At 46.5% G+C, this 26,718-nt stretch overlaps 1 protein-coding gene across 7 annotated transcripts in view; it reads left to right on the forward strand.

Moving 5' to 3' along the window:
* The window catches only part of CRB2 (crumbs cell polarity complex component 2), a 143,690-nt gene that overhangs the window by 99,349 nt on the left and 17,623 nt on the right, over positions 1–26,718 (forward strand). For all 7 annotated transcript variants that reach the window (XM_073314524.2, XM_073314519.2, XM_073314520.2 and 4 more), the window contains exons 2-7: positions 6,297–6,998; positions 9,172–9,367; positions 10,097–10,236; positions 10,703–10,885; positions 11,907–12,020; positions 25,743–26,696. In XM_073314524.2, coding sequence (XP_073170625.2) covers positions 6,416–6,998; positions 9,172–9,367; positions 10,097–10,236; positions 10,703–10,885; positions 11,907–12,020; positions 25,743–26,696 — 2,170 coding nt within the window. In that variant the 5' untranslated portion in view covers positions 6,297–6,415. The remainder of the gene's footprint in view (positions 1–6,296; positions 6,999–9,171; positions 9,368–10,096; positions 10,237–10,702; positions 10,886–11,906; positions 12,021–25,742; positions 26,697–26,718) is intronic.

Consider the following 26,718-nt stretch of genomic DNA (forward strand, 5'->3'; position numbering starts at 1 on the left):
ATTGTGGCTCATTGTTGTATCTGTAAAATAAATCTTGAATGAATGAATTAGGAGCTTTTTGTGTGTGTCTTGACACATTGTTTAAGCTTGAGCCTTGAATTATTCTTCACAGTTGGTTAGGACTCTTGCATATTTATTAATGTTGTTGTAAGTGTGAAAATCCCATGCTTTAGCGATTAGCCTCCTGAATTTATTTTTTCACCTTTCTCTTATAATCTCCCGTGGGTGGAAGTAATGGCTGTTTCAGCAAGAAGAACTGAATCTGCAGGTGTACTGGAATCCAAAGGCTGCCCTTTACAGGAGCAGGACTGCACTGTGATGTTTTCGTTAGAAGAAGAAGCGGGTACCAGTGTTGTACTGGAACACTTTCTACTGGGAGAGCTCTGGCAGGGGCTAGAGATGGTAGTTCTGTGCTGCCCGAACACAAATGTTGTACTGCCACTGAACTGCCCATGCCATTGTGAGCTCTGCCAACGGAGGGGAAGTTCTTCCATACGTTCATCTTCCCCATTGTAGATTTCACTGTGTACCAGGGATCCTGTAGTGATCTCTGCAGCATTTGACCTAGCTGACACCTGTATCAGCTCTCGAGGTGGCCAGTTCTGTCTGCTGTCTGGAACCATGAGTACTTGTACCGGCTCTGTTAGGAGACGAGATCTATAAAGCAGGAACGGAGAATTGCTGTTAGTGGTATAGGGCCTATGACACAAACTCGATTAGTTCTGATTCATCTGGCAGAGGTGACAAAATATACAATTTATTTCTACATTAAATCTAAGGAATTGGAACAATCTGCTCCTAAACTGACCTGCTCCCATCAAGGCAGTCTTCCGCAAACTCTTAGGCTAGGAGGGGGCGGTCACTTGTAAGCATAGTTAAACTAGCAATGGGCCATGTAGTAGTTAATACTAGTACGGGAACAACATTGGCTATCCACCCTACATTACATAACTGGTTAAACAACTCATCACAACAACTAGTGGTGAGGGCCATCCATACAAGCTGGGTCCTAGGCCATGACACTAACCAGCATGAGCTAGGAAGAGAATGGAACATGTTACGGCCGCTTAGAACCTTCCTGTCTTTCTGTGATGGGTCAGGAAGGCCTTTCAGCTCCATACTGTGTCTGTTTCCTTAGCTGTCTGCAGGTGGGTTCTGCTCCATGCTCACAGCTCTTGTGTGTAGCGATGGGACCCTGTACTTGTCATTGAATCTTTTCTCTATGATCAAGTGAATCTTCACGAGCCACACACATTCATGAGCAGCATAGTCACATGGTGAACCAAAACAGAGCGGCGGGGAAGGCTCTAGGATTGAGAACAGCCTTTTGTCTGTTACAAAAAGGTTTGGAAAAAAGAGGGCACGTTACCCCTAACTCGAGCTCTACTGTGGGTAGTACTTGATCTGTCTATGTTTGTGCAGGCAGAGAAGCAGCCCCCACCCCTCACCGTGGTTGGAGCTCGCTGAGACGGACACTTTTCTGCTGCCAGTCCTTGCTGGCTGTGTTGGAATGTGACCTGTCCCACGCTGCCCTGTGTGTGCATGCAATGCAGTCAGAGAGAGACCAATGGTGTTGTTTACTGGCCCTTGCACTGTTAGGTTCCATCCATTCTGACACCCAGCAGGAACAGCTCTGCTCTTGAACATTCACTGTTGGAAGTAGCTTTTTCTGCATGCAGATGAGACTCTTGCCTGGACCAGCATCAGGGTCTGCGGTCAGAGCTGCTAGTTTAACATGCAGTGGGCCTAATCCCTTCTCTGGCAGAGACTGTGCTCCCAGCCACTGGAAGGTGCGGGTTGAGACTGGGTGCTCATTAGATACACAAAGGCTCATGTCTACCACCAAATGAATCCTTGCTGCAGAACAGCTTCCCCAGCTCCCTGCTCTAATTGCTATAGCAGATTCCAGGCAGATTTCGTCATCTCTGTTTTCTGCCTGACTGGGAATCTGTAAATAAAAAGGCTGATGGCAGAATAATGGGAGTGCTGGACAGTGCAATGCACAGCAGCACTCTGCAACATCACGAGAGAGGCAGAAAGGGGCAGGGGGTAGATGTTGCTAGAATGAGAAGGAACCTTGTAAATTCCTGAGTACCCCCTGACACACACAGCTCCTAAAGGGAGACTTGGGACCAAGGCAGTCTTTGGGAGGGAGGAATTACAAGGAGGTCAGGGCTGAAGCAGGCTTTTATAAACTGAAGTCTGTGATAAATCGCTTTGGGGCACCTCTGCGTACAAAGGGAGTGACGAACTGATGCGGGTGGTGAGTTGATAGAAAGCCACTGACACAAATAACTAGTGGGCATGTATAAAATGCATTGGAGCAAGGCAAACGTGACCAAAAATGCCCTAAGTTAATGAAGGCATGAATGGGAGAATGTGTAAGGTCAGCAGGGAAGTGACACCATGGTGTTTGCGCCTGGCAGATTTTTAGCAAGGAGCATGACGTGTTAAAATGGGTCTTCTTGGGCTGGTGGTAGTGTGGCTGAAGGACTGAGGATAGCGAGCTGATCATTATATCTGGTCTGTACAAATCTGCTGGTCATCTGAGTTCTGGCTCCTCTCCAGCTGCAGTTGCTGGAATTTCTTGGAGGTCTGTTCCTTTCAGTAGGTAGCCCAGGATAATGTATAGTAAGAGAGTGGACTGGACAAAGGACCAGACACACACTGGCTTATGAAAACAAGGCTCGCTCCGAATGCTAGTGATCCCAGGACCTATAATGCTAGATGAAGTTGGAACTGTCTCAACAGGAATGGTAGTTATTCTCAGATTTGGTTTACTGTTGCATGAATTTTGATTCTGCCTCTGTGGCCACTTTTCACACAGAAGGTCATTTCCAACATATCCACTTTTCTGTTGCAAAATAATCTGCAAATGCCACATAATGACCCCACATGTGTGAAACCAGCCTGCAGTGTCCTGGCATTTCCAACCTCTCTGTTGTGGAATCTTCTGCAAGCTGGGATCTGGAGCTGAATGAAGATATGTTCTTCAAAAAGCAGCACCAAGTGTGTGTGCATGCTGTCTTGTCCTTTTATTTTACATTGTGGATGGGGCTACTTTTGTCAGTGAATCCAGTACATCCCTCCCAGCTTAATATGTTTGCTAAACTTCTGCAAGTAAATCCCAGTCTGAAGTTCACTGAACGGAAGCCACTATTTTCTCTAAATAGAGTAGACTGGTTTATCTTACAGACAACTGCAAAATATCCGTAACTGGTCACAAAGCCCATTTGAATTGTATGGGACAGAGTATGCTGCTTTTGCAAGGACACAGGCCTGTCTCCCCAGATGAAAGTAACCCCCAAGCGCTGATATCACATCAGAATTGGCTGGTCCAAGATAATTTCCCTGCCAGTTCACCTGCCGCACCGTTTATAACAGTTCTGATTGATTTGACCTGACATTTAAGACTCTTAGGCTTTACTCCTGCATGTAATTAAAGCAAGAAGACAGTGACCGACACTGTCTGAGCTTTGGCTGGCAGGAAGGAGTATTGGGATTTCTTGGGAGTGAAATATTGTTGTACGTTTTTAAGCTGCTCTGTCTTATCAGAACATCATGGATACAGGGATAGATCATTCCAGTCTGATAAAAAGGGGCTCTTATGGAAAATTCAGCTTAAGGGAGTGACTGTCTCCTTTTCTCATAAAGGACTTGAATGGAAACAGTAATAAAATGTGGGGTAGGTCTAATCCCAGGGGTGCTGATACCATCAGCTATCGGTAAGCCTACACAAGCATGTTAGACGCTTTCAGTAAAGGTCTGTCCTGCATTTCATTGCTCTGCCTATATGGGAAAATGCAGGAAGGAGAGGGCTGAGGGAGTATTAACAACATTGCAAGCCTCTCTCATTACTAATACTCTGCATTTACATAGCACTTTACAAGCATTAGCATCCCACCCCAGGAGGTGAATAAGTAACTAGAGTCTTCCCAATGACAGTGGGGTCGTGGAATCTGAGGCAGAGACGTGGTGACATGGCCAGGAACAGCCACAGGGAATCTCTGTCAGAGATTACATTACCATTACATTACTATTTGAGAATTCCAGGCTGCCAGGCCTCTGCTCCGACCACTAGCTCTTGCTTTCAAATGATAATGCATCTGTCTGAGGTCTAGCTAGAGTGGCACTGCCCTGTTATATCTCACCTGAGCCCTTGCTAATACACTAATGTGCTTACTTTAAATGCAGAGAAACTTCCCACATCAGTGGCCTATTTTCTCGTCCTCCTTTCTGTATTTTTGTATTGTCACTTGCCTGAATATGATATGTAGGCTTTCAGCTTTGAGGCCTATGTAAGCTTTCAGCTTTGAGGCCTATGTATGCCGGGGGTGTGTGTGTGTGTGTGTGTCACCCATAAATACAGCGATTCATCTGGGAAATTACTGTACATTCCCAGCCTTAAAGGGGCTCTGTCTGCACCCAATACGCTTCCCTTGACTTGACAGCTATGGGCTTTGTGTGCAGTTCCCAGGGTGAAAAGTGAGTTGCAAAAAGCTCTTGGAGTCCCCTTCCTACCCTCAACATCAAACTGCCTACCCCTCATATCAGGGAGGAGAGATGGTTAGACAGACAGACACCTAGCTTCCCTTTCTTCCCATCTTCTGGCAACCTCCTGTACAGCTACTCAGGCAGGACAACCCTAGCTCCCATAGGTCATCTCCACCCTCAATCTGCAGTTTGATTGCTCAATGGAAAAATGGCCTGGAAAGGGAGCTCTGAAGGAAGACAAATGGGGACTCCCCTGCGTTTTCACTCACCAATGACAAGTATCCCCACTGTTTGGCTTGGCAAATGTACAGCATTTTGCATGGAGGGAAACAACAAAGACAAGTCTGGCTTTTCATTAGTGAAGACATCAAACATTCTTTCTGTTCCCCTTAGCCCCACTCCTTTGCCCAATGCCCTGTGTAACCTCACCAGGATCACCTAGATTTGCAGCTCTGTGGGCATATCTCATCACATTTCTTGGGGATAATACTGTTTTAGTCTGGAAAGGGCCTCTTTCTCTTAGCCACAACAGCCTGCTGCTAATGGGGTAACAAGGTCTTAGGAATGGGAATGAACACAACCCTCCCCCAGATCCAAACCTCCCAAACTTGGGAGAATCTGGTTTGAATGTTGGGAGCTGAACCCAAGATTTAATTCTGAGCATGCCCACTTATCACTCGCTTCACTGCAGTGTGAAATCACTCCTTTCCCTTTGAGGCATACTGTGTTTGGCCAGTGATTATTGGGTTGCTCTTCTTGTGGTCAAAGACTGTGTGTGAAATAGGCTAGTTTGGAACAGGCTCGCTGGGGTTCTGGCTAAGAAAAATACATTCCTTGGGAGTGTGGGATGGCTGGAATTGGGAGCAATGCTAGCTCCTTGGCACTGAGCTGTAAATCAGTGCAGGCTTGATAGAGTCAGCTGGCCTGTGGTTAGTTAACTTGGTATGTAGCTCACCTCTACCACTTATTTTGGGTTGTAGATTCCCTTCATATTAAGGGAAATTGCACCAAGTTTATCTATGGAAAGGGTAGAGAAAACATATGTAAAGGATGTAAACAAGTGTGAGCAGAGATCCATCAGGTTGATCTAAGAGTGCGCACGTTAAATGGATGATTTAGCCAAATAACTAGAGGCAGAGGTGTAGGAGGCGTGGGGAATGCAAGAAGAGGAAAGATTGGCAAGAGGAGGGAGAGAGAGAGAGTACCCAGGGAGAGAGGCATCTTTCAAGTACGAAGGTCTCAGGCCCTTTTTGGGCTTTAAAGGTCAAAACTAGCCCCCAAAACCACTCAGCGGAGAGTGCAGATCTTAGAGCACCGGTATCATGTGCTGCCAATAAGATACTAACTAAGTGGCCACTGCATCTGCACCAGCTTCATCCTGGGAATGGATTTAAATTGATCTTATTGCAATAGTCTCCAATCTGGAGGTGACGCAGGCATGGATAGCAGGAGCAAGGTCTGTGGCTGAGCGGAAAGGTTACAGCCTCCTGGCCAGGCACAGATGAGAGAAAAGCCAATTTGTTTGCTGATGTAATGAGATTGCCCCAAAACAACTGGAGATGTAACTGGGCCTCTCAGCTGTAAATGCAGAATACCTGCTCCCCTTTGGAATGCATTTATATCTCCCCAACTACAAATAATTAATCCAGTGCCCATGGGAGGAGGCTGGATATTTGTGAGCAATGGCCAGTGCAGCCCTATTAATACTGAGATATCTACTGTGTACAGTAATTAAGGGAGGACCCCACTGGGTTCCTCTGTGCTGCTAGCCCAGACTAACAGGAAGTCTCCTTTCTCAACAGGAACATCAGGCTCTGAAACTGCCAGCAGCTGTTCATCATTCCCTTGTGAGAACGGGGGAAGCTGTGAGGATTTGGAGGGGGGCTACAAGTGCCTCTGCCCCCAGCAACCAGTGGCATACATGGGCACAAACTGTGAATTCCTCTACTCTGTGTGTGCTGTGCACAAATGTCCCCCGAATTGGATATGCAGTGAAACTGCGGGACTCCTGGATTATGAATGCATCTGTAGGCCTGGCTTCACAGGTACTGAGTGTAGTGTTAACATTAATGAGTGTGAGAGCAATCCTTGTAAAGGGCCTCATTTTGAATGTGTAGATAGTGCAAATGGATACATCTGCCAATGCCAAATGGGACCAAATGGAGAAGGCTGCCACACTGAAATATCTGTGTGCTCTAGCCAACCCTGCCAAAATAATGGGACCTGCATCGAGGGTGCCGAGATATATACCTGCAGCTGCCAACCTGGTCACACTGGGGCCCACTGTGAAGATAACATTGACGAGTGCGCCTCCAGCCCATGTCAGAATGGAGCCATCTGCCTAGACAGGGTGAATGAGTATAACTGTTTCTGTGTGCCTGGGTTCCAAGGATACCGCTGTGAAATAGACATCAACGAGTGTGCATCCCGGCCCTGTAAAAACAATGGCACCTGCCTGAATGAGATGGATCACTATTTGTGCAAGTGTGTCCCCGGCTATACAGGTACCTTTCATGCTCACATATTACTCTTTCAGTTGGGTTACTTGTTGCTGTTCATGAAGCTCTATCAATGCACCTGCTTGTGGCAAAACCAGCAAAAGACACAGTCCCTGCCCCAAAACGCTTCTCATCTCTGCCTCTTTGTTACAGCTGTGAGGCCGAGCCTCTATCTGATGGCCTGAGCTTCTGGTGTGCTGGGGAGCACGTGTGTACTAGCTTAGGCCTGGGTGTCCTGAAAGAGAGGGCTTGGGTTCCTGGGGGGATGGTTGAGGCTTGGATTCACAGGGATGATGTGGATGTTGAATGGTTTGGATTCCTGGGGTTATGGGATGGGGAGGGGGTTGAGACTTGGATTCCCAGCGGTGATGTTGATGTGATTGGCTTTGGTGAAGGCATGGTTAAGCGGAAGCACAGAGAGAGACATATTTTGTCTTCAGGAAGAATAAGCTTATTGGAATTCAGGGGTGTAACTAGTCTCTATGAGGCTGGCTCAGGGCATTTTGTCCTGTCTTTGAGGCATTTTCCAGGGCAGGAGGCTCTGTTGTGGGTTTGTTTTTCCAGCTCTGTTAAACCCTGAGCATATTTTGAACGTGACTCTACTGAGTATTTCTTCTTGGTTCAACTGTGCTGGTGATGACTCACTGTGTAATCTGCACCTGTGAGTTATCTGCCGAGGCAGTGGCGCAAGGGTCTCCTCTCCCCCAGCCCAGCTATCAGAATGGAATGCAGTCCAGGCTGCAGCCACCTCCCCCTGGTACCAGCCGGCACATGGCCTTTCCCAGCCTTACCCATTGTCACAGGCTACAGGCATTTCAGGAGTTACGTGGCTGTAAAGGAATGTGGGGTCACTGGGCCACAGATTACAAATGGAGTGGGGAGTTGTTGCCTGTCAGGCATCCAGTCACTGACTGAGTCACACTCTGGTGAAATGCAGAGCTGGGGGAAAATACCCACTCAGGAACAGGCTGTGTTTAGGCCTTAAAATGACCCTCAGATTTAGAGTGTAAATCACAACTCCGTGTTTGCCCATCAGTTTCCCTTTCACTTCCCTGCATCACAGCCTATTGGCCCTGGTCTTGCAGCCTCCTAGAGCCACTGGTCCTCACAGGCTGAGCATTTCCTGGCACTTGCAGCTGGAATTCGGGTGAAGGAAGTTTTGACCTGAGGATTGACAGGTTGTGATCTGGCAGATTATGGGGCCCACATTCCTTTAGGATTAGGGTGGCCACGTCTGCTGCATAGTGAGCCTCTGTCAGAAAGGAGGATTAGATGGATTGGCAGGTGCCATTTTTAGGGGCTTACTCTGAGGGGTGATGTCAGGCCATGGGCAGTTCATTGAGGTGGGAAAGTGGCAGGATGGTTGCTGTGGGATCTCTCACAGATTTCCTTTGACGAAATGACGTTAGACGAAGATAATAGATATGTTTCTACTGTGATTAGTGCTATTAATACTTAATGAATAATACAATTATTATTGCTAGTATCACTATAACTAATACTTTGTACTTCTCCAGCACCTCCCTTCTGAGGACCTCAAAGCAAGTTACAAACCTCATAATACTTTTGGGAGGAGGGTAAAGGATATACAGTGATCACTTCACCAACCACTGAAATGCAACCACCTCTCTGGTGGAACACAGCAGTTACACTGGAGTGAAGAATATCATATAGAATCCAAACTGTAAGGGGAACACTGTATCACAGAATGTAAATATCCACGGTTGAACTTGGCCACAATACTGCAATTCGCATCCTGCCACTTCCCCCCTCCCGCAAAATAAAGCATTATGGGATTTTTGTAATGAATGTAACTGAGCAGGACCTTGGTTTTATGTCTCATCCGGGAAGTGTATTTCATTTGCTAAATGCTGGTGGAATTAACAAATTCAGTGAAATCAAATATAAGTTTATGCTAGAGATTCACAACTGTTGCAAACTATTCTCAGTTTTGTTGATTTAAAAGCAAAATAGATAAGTCTTCCCAAGATAGACTTGGCTGCAAATACTAATAAACTAATCATTTCTTAGTATTTGCATGCTTGTCTGCTGTCCAGGAACTTATGAATTGTCATGTCTGTATTCTAGCAGAGTGGATTTGATATCATTACTTTTGTGATCCCAGCTCAGAACTCCAGCCAAGTCCATAACATGGATGTTTCTCTCTTTTGTAACAAAGGTGTAAACTGTGATGCTGAAATAGATGAATGTGACTCAGACCCTTGCCAGAACGGGGGCACGTGCACTGACCATATTGGGTTCTACACCTGCACTTGTGCACCAGGTTATGAGGGAATCCAGTGTGAGGTGGACATCAATGAATGTGCAAGCCAACCATGTATCAACGGAGGGATATGTCATGACCTTGTTGACAGGTGAGGAATGCAAGCTGCTGTGGCCATTTGCATTTCAGTGATTAAATATCTGACATGAGCCCATGAGACACCTGCCTGGTGTAAGTCCATTGACTTCAGAATTCACCTCTAGGATGAATTGGGCTTAGTGCTCTTTAAGTTTTCCTCCTCCCTCCCCCACTCTGCTTGCTATTATTGTTTCATTAAACTGAAAGTTATTTGAAGAGCCGTTCAGTGGGGGTGTTAATGCCAAAGGACCCCTTCCACTAGCAGAGTTCCCAGAGATGTTTGAAAGAATTCCCGTTACTGTCTCTTATTGCTCCGCGATGTCCCAATGAGAATTATTTGCAGCTTAAATGAATGACCACAAGCAGCAGAAGCAGCCACCCTCCTTGACTGAGAGCATCCCTGTCTGTCTGATCCTTGCGTTTCATGTGCAGTATGTAGGCTCAGCAGCTGACTTGAGGCTGACCTGCCTTGCCACTGATTTCCTGAAAGGATGCTCTGTTTATGGAGATGGGACTGTCTCTTCTCTAAGCCCATGGGTGAGGAATTCTGCAAGGTGGACATGAGGGCTAGCAAGTTGGCCCCATATGCTTGATTGCTCTTACCTTGGAGGGGACTGGGTATTGGAATGAGGAGCTCTTGTGGTGTTCTGTTTTGTGTCCCCCTAGCTATTGCTCTTACCTTGGAGGGGAGTGGGTATTGGAATGAAGAGCTCTTGTGGTGTTCTGTTTTGTGTCCCCCTAGCTACCAGTGTGATTGCAGTGACACAGGCTTTGAAGGGGAGCACTGTGAGCTGGATATCCTGGAGTGCGCCTCCCAGCCCTGTTTGAACAGTGCTACCTGTCTGGAGGGTGTCAAGAATTACAGCTGTGCCTGCTGGCCTGGTGAGTAGGGGAAACTGCTTCGTTCTCCTGCAGTCTGAGTAGTCAGTGGTGGAGAGGACCTGCTAGGTTGCCCTGAGCAAAACTGGCTCTACTCTGTATGGTACAGTCTAGTTTTCAGTACATCAAGTGATGGGGGCTCCCGCTGCTTCTCTCAGGAGAGTCTTCCACTGGCATGAAGGTCTCACAGCAGGGAAATGTGTCCTGCTGCATCGCCTGAAATGTCCCTTTTCCTAAGACCAGGCCTTTTCTACCCTGTGCTTTCCTGGGCGAGATCAGTTGACTGGCTCTCACCTCTGACATGAGTACTGTATGCCAGGCCCTGCTGCTTTGTGCTAGATGAGTTGCAGTGTCTCAGGCTCACATAATCTTGCTCCCTTATTGGCAGCTGTGGTATCTTGGTGGCTAGTTTTCTGTCTCCCTTCCAAGGACGTGCTGTGTTGTGCTAACTCTGGTGTTTGCCTGGCAGGTTACACAGGGCAGCGCTGTGAGGAGGATGTGGATGAGTGCGCTACAGACCCTTGTTACAATGGAGGCGTGTGCTTTGAGCGATCCAACCAAACCTACTATGGGACACGATACGACTTCCCCAGCGAGTTCAGCTATAGTCAAGCTGCTGGTTTCCTCTGCTGGTGCCAGCCAGGTTTTTCAGGTGAGCTACCCACTGGGCTGTGTCCTGTGCCCCCTGGTAGGAGCTGTACAGCTTGGGTCACAGGGAGTGGAGAGGAGCCATCTGCGCAGCAAGAGCCACCCACCTGGTGCAGAGCAAGATGGTTCTGGCTGCGCAGCTGCCTCGTGATGAGGAGTGTGTGGCTCTCCTTTGCTGTATGTGCATATTGCAGATGGCAGTAGGAGTGTAACCAATATCACTCTCTCTACCTGGAAGGCCATATCCCTCAAGGCCCTGATTTCCTCGTTGGTGCAATAGCCCACCCACCCCGTTCCCTAATGTTCTGTTCAGTACCCTGCAGCTGGGCAGACGGCAAAATAGCCCTGGTGGCCCCTCCCATGGGCATAAAGCAAAAATTGTCCTTGCAATGTATTAGTGGGGCATTCCCCCTCTGGAGGAAGCTATTAGTCCCCTGGAGTCCCAGGTAATGTCTTAAGCCTCCCCTTATAGTGACTGCTCTTGTAGCAACCTTTCATGTAGTTGGGATGGGCAGGCAATTCTCCCTGCATGTGAAGGGCTCTAGGGATGCTCAACAGAGACTGCCCTCTCTGTGTTTTTTAAAGAGCTTATAGGAGTGTGGGGTTGGGGTGTGTGGGTGGATTCAGGGGGGAAAGGGGAAGTGCCCTTTTGGGGGAAAATTGGAAATACAGGAGGGAGTTTTCTCTAGTTATTAGAACAGGGGTCTCAGAGTCAGGATTCCTGGCTTCTGATCTCACGTCTGCCACTGACTCGTGTTGTGGCCTGGGGTAAATCGCTTATCCTTTCGGTGCCTTAGTCTTCTACATTTTATAAATGGGGATTAATGATTCCTGCCTGCCAGGTAGGTACTGAGGGACAAGTAACACTTGTAATGGGCACTTTGCATCTTTGGATGAAAACTGCTGAAGAAGAGCAAAGAATTGTGAAAGAAGGTGTTAAGATTCCCCCTACAGGGGATGCACACACATCCACTGCCTGGGCTTACTGAAATGATCATAACGGGATTGTGTTTTCACTTTCAAAGGGGAGAACTGCTCTGTTAACATTGATGAATGTGAGTCTCAGCCATGTCAGAATGGAGGGTGCTGCACCGATCTGGTTAACGGCTTCCTTTGCCATTGTCTACCAGGATACTCAGGTAATGTTGGTGATGGAGTGTGTGGAATCAGATTAGACTGGTTAGTTGATGCTTGCTGAGTCACTGATTTGCCATATGGTTGCATAATTGGATCCTAGGACTGACTAGAGAAAGCTGCTGAGTGAGACTGAGATGAATTGGACAGAGAGCTGTGGAGGGCCAAGACTGGTGTAGCTGTGGTTGTCTCCAGATCAGGACTGAAGTGCACTGTCAGACCTGTGTGAATGTACTGTATTCCTAGGACTGGGGTACATTGGCAGTGCTGTGAATTGAGGATGTGAGCAGATCAATGGAACTGCGTGAGGGAGTCCGGCACCAGAATCTTAGGATCCTTAGGTGTTGGCAGAGGGATATTGCACATTGCCATTGGCACCCTCTTGACAGGTATGGGGGTATGTGCTCTGTATAGAAAGAGAAATAGTCTTTGGGATGAAGATGTATGAAGCAAGAGGGAAGAGGCATTTTGGGTGCTGTGGCTGGAGTTCCAGTGCAGCAATTTGTCTCTCAGGGAGGCTGTAATTGGAATGGTTGACATTTCCTAAGGGCTGTAGCAGTTTGGGGCGGGGAATGAGGAGCCTGTCACCAGCACATAAAACAATGATGTTATTTCTTCTTCTCCCCTCTGGATGATGAGCCAGGGATTTGGGGTTGGAGGCTACACTCTGTTATTTAGGGAGGTCAAAAGGTTTTGGTGTTGTGAGCAAATGCAGCGCAGCCCTTTCTGTTTACTAGGGTGTACGGATGTGCTTGGGAGTGGCGGACCTGGGTTCTGCTAGAGATGCCCTGTGTGTCCCTTGGTAGGTCACTCTAACCCGTTCTGTGCCTCAGTTTCCCCACCTCTGAAATAGTGAGACTAGTTTGCCAGGGGCATTGTAAGGCTAAGCATGTTGCTGTTTGTTTGTACCCTTTGGCTGGGGGGCGGGCCACTAAAACAGTGTGCAGTACAAATGTAGCAGCGTCTTTGAACATGTGAAGATTAAACACCAAGCTATGTGCCACATATCCCAGACACCACAGAAGCGAGAGGAGCGGAAAGGCTTGCTAGGCCCACATAGTCTGCCCCCCACTGACAACGTGAGCTGGTACCACTTTGGCCTTGTCTTCACTAGGAAAAAAGATGCATTTTTACCACATGCTTGCTAACACACAGTAAAATCCATGTGTGGATGGGCCCTTTATTTTGACACAAACAGGATAGGGGCAAAGGCAGGTGAGAGCAGTACTCCCTGAGCAATCAGTTTTGTGTGTCTCTTCTCATCCAGCGTGGAGTTTGTCTCCGTCCCCACCACACAATCATTCTGCTATGATTGTGACAACCTTCTTTGCAGCCACAGCTGTTGGGGTGGGATCCCTCTCTCTCTGTACCTTGTTGCCAATCCATCTCATCTCAAACCTCAGAGAAAAACCTCTTGTCTCCTTTCCTATTTTCTTTGATCTCTCTCTGCTAACTAACAACCTGATACTGATAAGGGATATGGTTTATATGAAAGACATTCTCTAACTGGCTTGCATTCTTCCAGCCCTCCAAGAGTAAAATGTATCCTGCCTGAAATGCTGAAAGGCTGCCATCTTGTGGGAGAAAGGAAAAACTTGAAGCTACAAGAGAGTTTTTAACTCTTCTCAGCAGGTGGTAGGTAGCAGTATTCCTGAATCCGTACTGGGCCTTTTCTAGTACCAGTATAGTTATACTAGTTTAGTTATATCAGTATAACCCCTGTGTGGACAATCTTATTCCAACACTTGTGTCTTCAGTTTAGCTTAAGCCCCTCTGAAGTGACATATGCTCCTCTATCAGACTAAGTGTGTCCACATGGGCTACACCAGTATAACTAGAGCAGTTTAAACTCACACTTTAGGTTGTTCTGAAAGAAAAGTCCATGTACACAAGGCTGTAGAAATAGGCTTCATTCCAATCTCTCAGCTGCTGTGCAGGGCCAGTTCCTACAGTGCTGCACCTGCAGATGCAGACCTCTTCCCAATGGAATGTTGTGTAGTTCATTAAATGTCTCTCCACTGTAAGTCATAATGCCTGTCTGTTTGTGCCTCCAGGGCCGTTTCCTTCCCTCAATGCCCTGGCACCACTCTTAGGAGTCCAGGGAGCTCAGCATTTCATTTAGCTTCCCCAAACTGTAGGTTTACCTAATCCTTCCGAGCCCCTGGGCCTGCTCCTGGGCAGAAAAGCTGACACAGGCACAGGATGGGGAGAGACAGTGCTAGAGAGTTCATTCTATTGCATCTGTTTGGGGTTCATTAGTACTCGAAGGAGATTAGAGGCAGGTTGCTGTGTTGTTAAATTACTATGTCTCCTTTGGGGTAAGTTCCAAGACATAACAGTGAAAGGCTAGGAGCAGCAGGTGGGGAAGTCACATTTTGCCTCTCTCTGAGCTCAGTGAGCTGAGTGAGTACATGTGGAGGAGTGAAGCTGACAGGGAAATAATAGCAATTAATCTTCCCTGCTTTGTCAATTAATCCCAGTATAGTCATGCTGGGTAAACAGCTTATTACTTCATATTAGGATCACAGAGTAACTTCATGAAGTTTCCAGTAATGTTTCTGTTCAAAACACATTTCTGTGGCAGCTTAGATCTGCCATGAGCTTGGGTTTAAGCTGCCTTCCATGATTAAAGTGAACTTGCTACTCTGATGTAGGCTGCTTTTTTCATTTTCTCTCCTGGAGCCCTTTTTTCAGTCTCAGGAATGTGGGGAGTGTTGTGGGATAACTGTGAGAATCAGCAGAAATCACCTTCCTACATGTGTTAACTGCCTAAGTGCCGTCTCAGGCTGGAGCACAGCACAGAGCTGGGATGGCTCTTGCCTAAAATGTAATTATTGTCACAATAACAGACAGTAAATGGAAGCCCAGTGACCCAGTCCTGTCAGAACCACATGTCAAGATAGGACACTGAGATTCAAAGGTCTGGGAGACGGTCTGGGAGAGAGACCGTCTGCTATATGGGCCATGTGACCTCTGAGGTTTGTATGCCCTCCTTTCCCTTCCCACGGTGCTCAGAATTCCCTGCATGGGCTGAGTCAGAGGGATGTGCAGGAACAAAATTAAACAAAGAAGGGGGTGGAGGAGTCTTTGTTGGTCCCAGAAAAGATGGCAACTGTGATAAAACTAAAGTCATGTTCCCACTGGAGGGACAGCCAGGCTCGAAGAGATGGCTGAACTGAAGGAGCTGGATTCAGATGATTACATGATGAGGACAAACTGAATTATCTATTGATCTGAATTGTCTTTTGGGTGAAATGTGGCATGTGTTTAACTGGTCAACCATTTAGGGCAGGAAGTGAGGAAGAATAGTGTATTAAGTTGAAATGGGAACTGGCATTTAGGTTGGCAGAATGTAATTGCTGAATTAGAATTTGGCCAGTTAACCTTTGAAAAAAATTGTAGGAGCTGTTTTAATGACTGAGTGGCCTAACGCACAGTTTCCATCTCTTCCTGAGAATGCTATCCAGCAGCAGATTGCCCCCTAGCATCATGCTCTAGCATTCAGTCAGCCTGAGTGAGAGGTCAGCTTACTCTGTTCAGCCTTAGGGTATGTCTGTGCTGCAATTAGACACCCACAGAAGGCCCATACCAGCTGACTCGGGCTCACGGGGCTCAGGCTAAAGGACTGTTTAATTGTGGTGTAGATGTTCGGGCTTGGGCTGGAGCCTGGGCTCTAGGACCCTGTGAGGTGGGAGGGTCCAAGAGCCGAGGCTTCAGCCTTGAGCCCCAACCTCTACACCCCAATTAAATATTAAACAGCACCTTAGCCCAAGGTCTGCGAGCTTGAGGTCAGCTGGCATGGGCCAGCTGCAAGTTTTTAATTGCAATGTAGTCATTACCTTCAGTGTCCTCCTCAGCCCTTTTGGAGGAAGCAGAAAACCTTTTTCTGTTGTATTAACAACCTTTGCTTCTCCCAACAGCTCTTCGTGCAAGAGTGCAGCCCAAGCCCAGACACATTTGAGGTTTTATGTTACTTGGTACACACACCACCCAGTGCAGTGAATTGAAGAAACAGGATTGGTGTTTTTTCCTGACTGAACAGATTGTTTAATTTGTTTGTACAGACATTTTCCAGTGTCTGTTCTGTTCAAGAAATGTGACCTCTACTGTAGTCAGGGAAGGCAGCTAAAAGGTTAAGAAACTATAGAAAGCCTTTAGCCCTTGGAAAGAAGAAGCCCTTTCAGCAAATACAGCAGACTGGAGCTAGCAAATATTTCCTGGGGCTGCCTTCATTTTACCTGGAAGGTATATTACTTCTATGCACACACCATGGCAGCAGCAAAGAGGCTGGCTGTAAAATGTTCAAACAGATGCTTAAACCGTTTTTCAGATTCATGCAGAGGGAGCATTAGTTGGTCCTGGATAAGGCTAGAGTGAGCTTTGTACTGTTCACTTCACTCTGAGTCTCCCTATTGCATTATGGCTCCATTGTTACTCAGACCTTCTAAACATGCTGTCAGCTGACCAGGCACTGTAGGAATTTACACCCCACACTAGTGCCTGTGTGAGTCCAGGTGTCAGATGTGATTTAACTGCATACAGTGCCTGTGATCAAAAGCATCCACTGAGATTCTGGTGCTGCACTAGGTCTATTTGGACATGCCTGTTATAGCAGATTGTCTGACCAGAGGGCAGCATGAGATATGCCCGTTACTTCCAGCTAACCCTGGTTAAAGGGTTTAGAGGATTAGTAAAGGTGGAGCAACTGCGATGAATTAAATTAGGCTTCCCTGTTAATGAAAATGGATGAAGCCTGGCTTAATGTCACATCCAGAATAAGGCCAGGCAAAGATGTAAGGAGAACAACAACTCAAAGGGACAGAAGAAGTCTGTGCACAGAAATTGTTGCAGAGAGCTGTTGGGCCAGCTGCTGTTAGCCTCCAACAATGTCTTCTGAGGATAGGCGGCTGTCAGAGAATAAAGAAAAGGAGGACTTGTGGCACTTTAGAGACTAACCAATTTATTTGAGCATAGTCTCTAAGGTGCCACAAGTACTCCTTTTCTTTTTGCAAATACAGATTAACACGGCTGTTACTCTGAAACCTGTCAGAGAATAGACTTCAGACTAGATCGTTGTGGCAATTCCTATGTAAAATGCATGTTCTGTAACATTCATCATCTTCATATGTAATCACAGTTTTGCTTGCCAGTTAACAGTGTAAGCTGCCTGCACACTGCAAACGCAACAGAGCTCCTTCCTTCCCAGTGAGGAGTCTCTCATAACAAGATTTATTCCGGAGACAAAGGTAGTGGGATTGCTGTCTGAGAGGTTTCTTCCCATTGCCAATGCTCTCAGGAAATGTCTCACTCATCCAGAGCCTTGATGGTAATTTCTAAATTTCTGGGATTAATTCACAAACATGTCAAGGAAGTCACTAACCTCCATCCAAGAAGCAACATGTGGAATTTGGGCTGGTCCTCTTCCCAAAGTAAATACAAGTTGGTAGCACTAATCTGTAGCATGCTATTACATTAATCCTAGGAAGTGAAGCTATTACTCTTACTACTTAACAATATTCCATGTAATGCATTTGGAGAGATGCGATGATAAATAGTGAACCAAAAGCTGAGCTGACTTAACTGTTGCAGAGTCCCCTGAGGTCAAGATTTTGGTCCAGAACCTTTATAGGCCCCTGATCCTGCAGTTCACTGGAGCAGGACAGACCCCTATGCCTGTATGCTCATGTAAGAGTCTAACTGAAAGTTTCAAAGAAACTCCGGTTTTCACAGATATCCCCCATTTAGTTGTATTGCAGAAGGGCATGGATCAGCGTTCACATTGCACTCCCCGTCAGTACCCATCCCAAGCTGGGGACACGAATGATTCAACCAGTGGACAAAATTCGGTGATGAATCCTAATCAGGTGCCACTGGAGGCATGTTGCACATGTGCTAAGAAGAAGAGGGAGTGGAATGTTGCTTGCAGCCATTGCAAAAGTGACTCTGACTCTTGTCAGCTACAACACAGTATTAAAGAAATAAAATCTCTCATTTCTGACATCATGTGAAAAGTTGATGTAAAGAGCTCTTCAATGCCATTTGCAGTGTACAACAACAAACTTCATTGGTCCTACAAAACCCGCAAACAATGCTACATATTCTTGTGTGCCATCCACTTGCATCTTTTCACTTAACAATTTGCATATATACAGATATAGCACCCTCTGGTAACAACTGCAGGATCAGGGCTTAATCTTGCTAGTTAACCATTCAAAATCTGTGCTTTTTAAGGGGGCTTGACATGCAAGCAATCCAGATACCTCTAAGAAGTTTAATTCATGCACGTATCTAATCCAAATGACTACTTCTCACATGTCTCCCACATCAGATCAATGTGAAACTGACTAATCTGTTTGGATTGATGAGGCTGGGTGAAGTGCAGAAAGTAAGCCCCAGCAGCATGCATGACTTGTTGGAATTTTGTTCGAATGTCCAAAGGTGGCATTGGTAATAGCAGGACGTGGGATGTAGGCATTGTCTTTTTTAGGATTTTTAACCTGACAGTGCTGCTTACACATAGCGGGAAGATTCAGATACTTTGGGAAAAGCTCCCAGTTCTAAATAATCTTACTCCACAGAAATAAGAACTCTCCCTGTTGCAAGGCAGGAAGAAACCACCGCCATGATCTGCCCAAACTTTTGGACCCTGCCAGATCCTGATATAACGAGGAGATTCTGGCAGCTCAGTCTCTGCAGCTGTTTATGGGGAAAGATGGATCTTTGGCCCCCTGAGCCCAATGCCTAAAGTCAGTATGGATATCAGACTGCAGGACATGGCCTCCTCTGTGTCACTGGTGATCAGGAACATTTGTTGAGCCGGTGACTGGCAAAAGCTGTTTGTTGGCTGGTAAGGGGGTATTGGCGCAGAGGCATTGGTTGGGATGAAGACACTTGAAGTAAGTTGAGTGGTCAGGGAGAGGTTGTGAGAGGCTGCTCATTGGCATTCAGAAAGGTCAACATCTTCCTTCACTTTTATCCACTTAATCAGTTTTCTTCTATTGCTCTTACTTGTCATTCTTTTCCCTTTCTCCCTTGTTGGCTTCAATGAAATCACTCATGAGGGCAAGGGCTGCAGCAGCCTTTGTTTGCAAATATTGCAAAATGAACACACGCAATGAGATAACCGGGCAAGTGGAGGAATGAAACTTTCTGGATGAAATCGTGGGCCCAGTGAAGTCAATGGGAGTTTTGCAAAACTACCATTGATTTCAGTGGGGCCAGGATTTCACCCTCTGTGTCTGGGAAGCTTTCCATTTGTTGTTACCTGCGGTGGCTATTAGTCAGGGGTCGATACACCGCTTTTCTTCATAATCCAGAAATGGAAAAATTCTCATTTGGGCCCTAATTGTGCCCTCCCTATGCAGGGAAATCTGTGGGATAGCACGGGGTGTGAGCAACGGCAGGGGCTTGTCCCAGTCCTCCCATTGTCAGAGGTAATGCTGTGGATCCTGCAGAGCATTACTGTAACGCACTGAGTGAGAATACACTGTAGACGCATTCTTCTTGTCAGCACTGACAGAAGCCAGCTGGGGAGGTTTAGAACAGGGCTGGATTAGATCTCACCACAGCGCAGGTCTCTTTATATTAGCTGGTTTTATTTCCAATCCCCTTTTGGCTGACCAGCACTGGGAGAGAGCTCACATATACTGTGTCCTTCCAGTCCAGACTTTCATTCTCCCCTCCCTATCTCACCCCCACCTTTCTTCCGTCACCGTCACAAATGTCTGCAAGGAATCTGCCATGAATCCCGTGCTGGTTGGTGTGATCGTGGGTGGAATTTATCTCCTAGCAGGTAATGACAGATACTACAGTCAGTGCAACTTGGGGTGGGTGGGTGGTTACAGCTCAGGTTGTGTCGTTAGTGATAGCTGTAGACTTGGGGGGAGAAGGGCAAGAATTAACCAAAGAGGGAAAATTCTGTGTAAACAGGCACCTGGTTTTATTTTGTGAGGACCCAACATTTTGTTTAGGAAGCTTTATGGCCCAAGAGTTGTCGTGATGCTGGCAGCGATTGTGCTGAGCAATATGATGGGAGCCGCACGCGTGACTTTGCTGTAACCCTGATTCCTCCTTTTTGCTGGGAGTGACTGAAGTTGGGATGTTGTAGAGCGCACTTCACGCTCAGGTGCACTTTAGAATCACATGATGTCTTTCACACTTACTCTGTGAAATCTCTGCCCCTCTTGCTCTTCAACTGAATTTTTTTAAGGTATTAAAATTTCTTTTACTGAAAACAGTGGGACGTTTTTGGTTCAAAATAAAAACGCTGAGTTCTTCACTGCCCCCTGCACTACTGCCCACACCCAGTCTCCCTGGCTAGAAGTGCCGGGTGGGAGAGAGGTCCAAACAGAGTGTTGCTATGGAAATGGCGGTAATGATGCAAACATAATTGTCATTGCAGGGCCCGGTTGTTGCAGCAAGTCTCTGTTTTATGTTGTATTGGAATAACAGGAGCTCTAATTAGGATGCACTGGGGAACGGCTGCTAGGAATGCAGCTGCCTGCTGGGGAGAGGGCAAGGCGGTGCTGGCTAGTAAATATCACTGCACTGGTACATGGTGCTTCCAGAATGGCTGGCAATAGTCATACCCTTCATTAAGAGAAACGGCCAGTTAATAGACCTCAGACTTCAGATATCTAGACCTGAGATTTGCTAAATTTGAATCTCTCTTACTGTGTGTGTGTTCATCTGTCTTGCATACATATGTATGACAGGTATGATATATGCAGTTTAGTCCCAGGATATTAGAGAAACAAGGTGGGTGAGGTGGTATCTTTTATTGGACTGATTTCTGTTGTGAGAGGGAGAAGATATTATTTCACCCACTTTGTCTCTCTAGGTATGAGATAACATTTAGCATGTATAACAAATTTTCAAAGCCACATTTAGAATTAGCTCTCACTGAGTCAGTAGCTCTGTTCAGCTCTCCTGGTGGGCACTGCCCATTTAGTAACCCTGGCACCTGTCAGATAAAACCACTGATCAGATACCATGACAATAGTGCTTTAGAAATACCGAAGTGGCTCATGCATGGTTGGGCTAGAAAGACTCAGCTTTGCCATTTGAAAGCACTGGAAATTGGAGACTTTCAAAGCTGTAATAAGAGTGTGCGTGTGTGTTTTGTTTAGTGTCTCTGGTTTATGTAGTCATTACCTTGAACACTCTTGAATTAACCAAAATATTTTAAAGTAGTGGTAATTGTCCTGACAACTTTGAAAGTCTCTGATTTCTAAATGGCTGCTTCCTCTTATATTTGTTAGTTGGTCCTTTTATTTATATTAAGACACTTAGCGATTTTCTTATCTAATTAAAGAGAGCTACAAGATCAGAGTATATTTTATAATATGCCGTCTTTTCCTTTATTATTTAGGGATATTTCTCTGGGCTCTAGCATCAGGTGCTCAGAGGGAACACAGCAAAATCTGCAAGTGCAAAAAGTACCTCTTTTTGCAACATGGAATTAAGTTCTGTTCTCTTAACACCTGAAATGGAACATTTGTGCTCACAGGTTACCCTGTGCTCCTCCTTTAAGAATACAACTGAAAGTTTAAAACAGAATTTTAAAAAAAGTCCCTTCCAGTATGATTACAAAGACACAACCATCCTGTCTGGAGAAATCTGGGATACCAGGTATAGTCCAGGAAATGGTCTGCATCTTTCTCTCTGCTGTAATGGCCCAAAGCAAAAGTCTTGTTATTTCCGGAGTGGGGTGATTTCCTTCTCTTTGCTATTTGCGTTCCTGGCTGCATTAACACTGAATCATTCACAGCCAAAACACAAAACTTGAACCCCTCTGGTGAGCTGCAGTTAGCATCTAGAAAGAAGACAGCAAGGGAATTCTTTTCCCTGCAGCTGACTGTGGTTTTTTAAATCTAGTATCACCAGAGTCTGATAATCTGGAGGATGTTCAGGAAAGGTGACAAATTTATCAGCAGACTAGAGGGGGTGACATAGGCAGACCCTAAGCGACAGTAGTTGGGGCGAGGGCAGAGTAGCTGTCAGTCTCAGGGTGTAAAGGCCAGGGAGGGAGGGGCGTTACTGGGAGTGTATGTGGAGGTACAGTAAGCGCAAAGGGATGAACTGGTAAGTGGGGCGGTACATTGGTTTCCATGAAATATTTGTTCCATTGAGATGGAAGTTCTGGAACAGTCTCCCCTGTCACGGGATGTTTTAAAACTAGACTGGCCAAAGCAGTAGCCACATGCTCCATTGGCCCCTAAAGGAGGGGGATGGATTAGACATTGTTTCGTAGGCCTTGCCTCTCTCCTGCCTGTGGCTGTTTGCAAGCAGGGGTGATGACAATGATGGTGATCTGTTCTTTGTTGCTCTACTAAGAGCTGCCCTATGACTCCACAGCCAGCACATCTTTCTCTCTCTGCACATGTGCTGCTAGGTCTGCCAGGCACCAGCCACAGCCAGCCAAGATGTATCAAAATCTGAAGTGGCAACTACTTCTCCTTCACCCACTCCAAACAAAACAGACCAGGAATCAAAACATGTGTCCCGGGGGAGCGCTCAGCATTTAATTAGCCACAAACTTGGGGCTGCGCACTCACTGCGGGGATTAATTTGCCACCTGGTGTGGAGAGCTCACGCCACAGGTGTCATCTGGGAGTCTAGCAAATAGCACAAACAGGCTTTCCTGCTGCTGTCTTAATGTGGAGGTTCCCAACGCTGAGAAGAGAGAGCCAACTGGGGGTGAGTTCTGCATGGGGAAATGGAGCTGTCTCCCACTCAGAGAGAGCAGCCAGCCAGCTTCTCCACTCTCTGCTTCTCAGAGACCAGACCCCACTGCATCTTTGTCTGCTACCTACAATGCTGGTCTCTGCTGACCACAGCCCTGGTAGTCACCATGCAGCCTTCTGCAAGCAGGCCTTGACTGGCTTGAGCACCCCTTGCAACCTGATATCCAGTCCTGGTGGGCAGCAGCCTGAACCCCATGCTGGGCCTAATAATAATTTCTCAATTTGTTCAACAGCCAGGCCTCTGGCCTTAATTGTGCCTCTGCTAATTAATGTGCCTCTGCCACTTCACCATAATCCTGACCAAAGACTCCCCGTCTTTTCCTGTCCGGGGCTTCTTCAAGGCAGGCGCTGTCCATCACACCCTGCTTTGTGCTGGCTCATTCCACCCAGTTCCTGCTGCAACTCCTCTGTTAAAATCCCTGCAGATGGATATTGATTTTCCACCCGCCACACACTCTCTCCCTCTTCCTCCTCAGCGGAAGTACCTGGACCCTGCATGGCACGGCTGTCGCTACGTGCCTAGATCAACACCCTCCCCCAAAGTCAAGTGGAGGAAGGGTGCTGACCTGTCTGTGTAGAAATGCTTCTGACACCAGTGGCCATCTCAGAAGCAGTTCTGAATCTTCCCACCAAGTTTTGCTGCAGGGCAGTGGTCCTTGTTAAAATGCAGCACTTGCCCACAGTTACAATGCAGAGCAGTCCCCCTATGAATTATCTCAGAGACCACTACCTGGTAATGGTGGATCAGTGCTGGCTTGATGGTGCCCACAGCACAGAACCAGTTTAGCTGAACAGACCCGAGCTTACCCGAGCCTCCAATCCCTGCCATCCTACTTTCCAGATCTGTAAGGTTTACACCCTTGGATCCGCATTGACGTGCAGTTTGGAAAGACATGGGTGATGTTAAATCTGAAGTATGACTGATGGATTGGCATCTCTTCGGCAACAGCTGAATGCTTTGTCTGAAGGGCCATAGGAGACCTATCCTGGGAGGACCTGAAAGGAGTAAACTAACACAGCTAGTTTGGGGGACACTAAATGTTTTGAGGTTTACTGCAAGACACTGCTGGGGACTATGTCACTGAACTGGCACAGGGATTCAAGAAACCCCATTTCTTTGCTGAGATCTATGTTACTGGTCCAGCTCTTCTGCTCCTAATGCAGCACCTCCATCTCCCTTCAGCTCTCACCCTCAGGCTACTATTTAATTTTGTTGCCTTGTGCCTTCATCATGTACTTTAATGGCTTTTCTTTTTAAATGTCATTTATTTCCATTCACTTCCTTTGTGCTTGGATTCCTTCTTTTCCTTGTTGCCATCCTTGCTTACTGGACTCTGTGTAATGCATTTAGATCTGGATAATCCATACTTGTCTTATCCATGTGGCTGTCTCTGAAGATTAGCAGAAACCAATGTTATGGGCTTGATGAACAGTGGACGGGCATCTAATCAAAGAATGTTTTTTCTTCATCAGTCTGAAGACACTATGATGGCAGATCTGGTTGTAATCTTTGCTAACCGCTCCATGTTCTACTGGGATGTGGTTAGTATCTGTAGGATAAAGTGCAATGGCTTTTTACCCTACTGACTTCAGTGAGACTGTACAGTGTTGAATTTGGCCCAACACGTGCCTTTGGGGCATATATTTATTTCTTCTTTGGTGGTGAATTGAACTTCATGAGTGTTTATGACCAGGGTTGTTTTAGGAATTATTGGATTAACTCTTCCATTTTGTTTCCATTTACTTCCCTGCATAGTTGTGTATTGTGGTGCTTTGTGCACTAAGTGTCTGGTTTAAATGCACTGAATTCTTGTTGTGATTAATCTTTTTATTAATTTTCATAAAGAGACAATGAAAAGTACAAAAAGGTAAATGATTTACAGCTTGTGTATGTGCCAAATACTGCATGTTTCATGGGGTGTCCAATAGAAAATTGCAGTTGTGCAATTTTACAACCTATCAACGCTGCAAAACCAGACAGTACTACATAGATATCACATAGGGTGAGGGTTACAGTAATAAAATAGCAAACGTACATGAAGAGGGAGGGGTGGGAGGAGGGTAGAGGAGGAGGGATTAAGTGGAATAGAAATCTGGCATTCTCTGAGCAGTCTCTGTGGTTTTTATTCAAAATTTATTTAGAAATGGGATCCAAATACTTCGATTTCATTAACTGATCTCTACGGCAATAGGCTTGTCTTTCTTTGGCTGCTAATTCAGACGGGTCCATATATCACTGTTCTATTCTGTGCATAAACCTACTCTTCCATTTGTGTAAAATCACATACTTGGTGATCACTGTAGCCCCAAAATCCAGCTGCTCCTTGGTGGCCTGAGAGTGGTTTCACTGTATGGCAATGACCCAAGGTGCTGACTTCAGTGGGGGCTGATGTTGTGACCAATTTGCTGCTTTGGGACAGCAAACCCTAATCACATAAGAACAGTCATACTGGGTCAGACCAAAGGTCCATCTGTCTTCCGACAGTGGCCAATGCGAGGTGCTTCATGGGGAATGACCAGAACAGGTAACTGTCAAGTGATCCATCCCCTGTCACCCATTCCCAGCTTCTGGCAAACAGAGGTTAGGGTTACCATCCCTGCCCATCCTGGCTAATAGCCATTGATAGACCTATCCTCCATGAACTTCTCTAGATCTTTTTTGAACCCCATTATAGTCTTGGCCTTCACAACATCCTCTGGCAAAGAGTTCCACAGGTTGATTTTGCATTGTATGAAGAAATACTTCCTTTTGTTTGTTTTAAACCTTGTGCCTATTAATTTCATTTGGTGACCCCTAGTTCCTGTGTTATGAGGACTAAATAACACTTCCTTATTTATTGTCTCCACACCAATCATGATGTTACAGACCTCTATCATGTCCCCCCCCCACTTAGTCATCTCTTTTCCAAGCTGAAAAGTCCCAGTCTTATTAATCTTATTAATCACCTACAATAAGATCCTGTTTCTTACTCTGTTTCTCAGGTGTGGAATGTACTGTCAATATCGATGAGTGCAAGGATGGCCCATGCGAGAATGGAGCTACCTGTAAGGATGCCATTGCTGACTTCTTCTGCTACTGTGCCGCTAGTCAGGATGGCATCATATGGGGAGGGAAGAACTGCTCTGTTGAGCTTACTGGGTGCCAGACGCATGCTTGCCAAAACGAGGCCTTGTGCATCCCAACATACCAAGCTGATACCCATGGACACCTTTGCCAGTGCCAGCCTGGTTTCTACGATGCCAAATGCTCAACACCAACCACATTTTCCTTTAGTTCCCGAGGGTATATCTTCATTGATATGCCCATGAATAATAATCGGAGCAGGACAGATGTGGCAGGGGACTACCTGGCCACAGTGTCTCTCCGGTTCCGAACCACCTTGCCTGATGCCATCCTCTTCTACCGAGGCAGTGAAGCAGAGTATCTGTTCCTGGAGCTCTCTGATGGCATGCTGCATGTGGGGTTGAGGAGAGACGATACTGAATCCTCTTTGCTCTTGAAGGGGCTGAGGGTTGATGACGGCCAGTGGCACAAAGCTGAGGTTCTTCTGCAAGACTCTCTACAATTAAAGCTCTGGCATAAAGCTTGCGACGCAGGAGTCTGCCTGCAGGACTTTCCTACTACAGATGGTACCGCTTCTCTTTCACCTGCCTTCCTAAAAACTTACATCGGGGGAGTTGATGGAGACTCGACAGCTAACAATACGTGGAGCCGGGAGAGTTTCATCGGCTGCCTGGAGGACCTGCAGATTGATTATCAGGCTATTCTTCCCTGGGATATCCCCCACCATGAATCCTCCTCAGTGGAGCTGGGCTGCAACAGGACAGAATGGTGCCACTCCCAGCCCTGTTCTCAGAGAGGCCTGTGTGTAGACCTCTGGGCAACCTTTAGGTGTGACTGCTCTAGGCCTTATGAAGGCCAGACTTGTTCACATGGTAAGTGTCAAATGATGGCAGC

Source organism: Lepidochelys kempii, chromosome 16 (genome assembly GCF_965140285.1).
Source record: "Lepidochelys kempii isolate rLepKem1 chromosome 16, rLepKem1.hap1, whole genome shotgun sequence".
Classification (NCBI taxonomy): Eukaryota; Metazoa; Chordata; order Testudines; family Cheloniidae; genus Lepidochelys; species Lepidochelys kempii.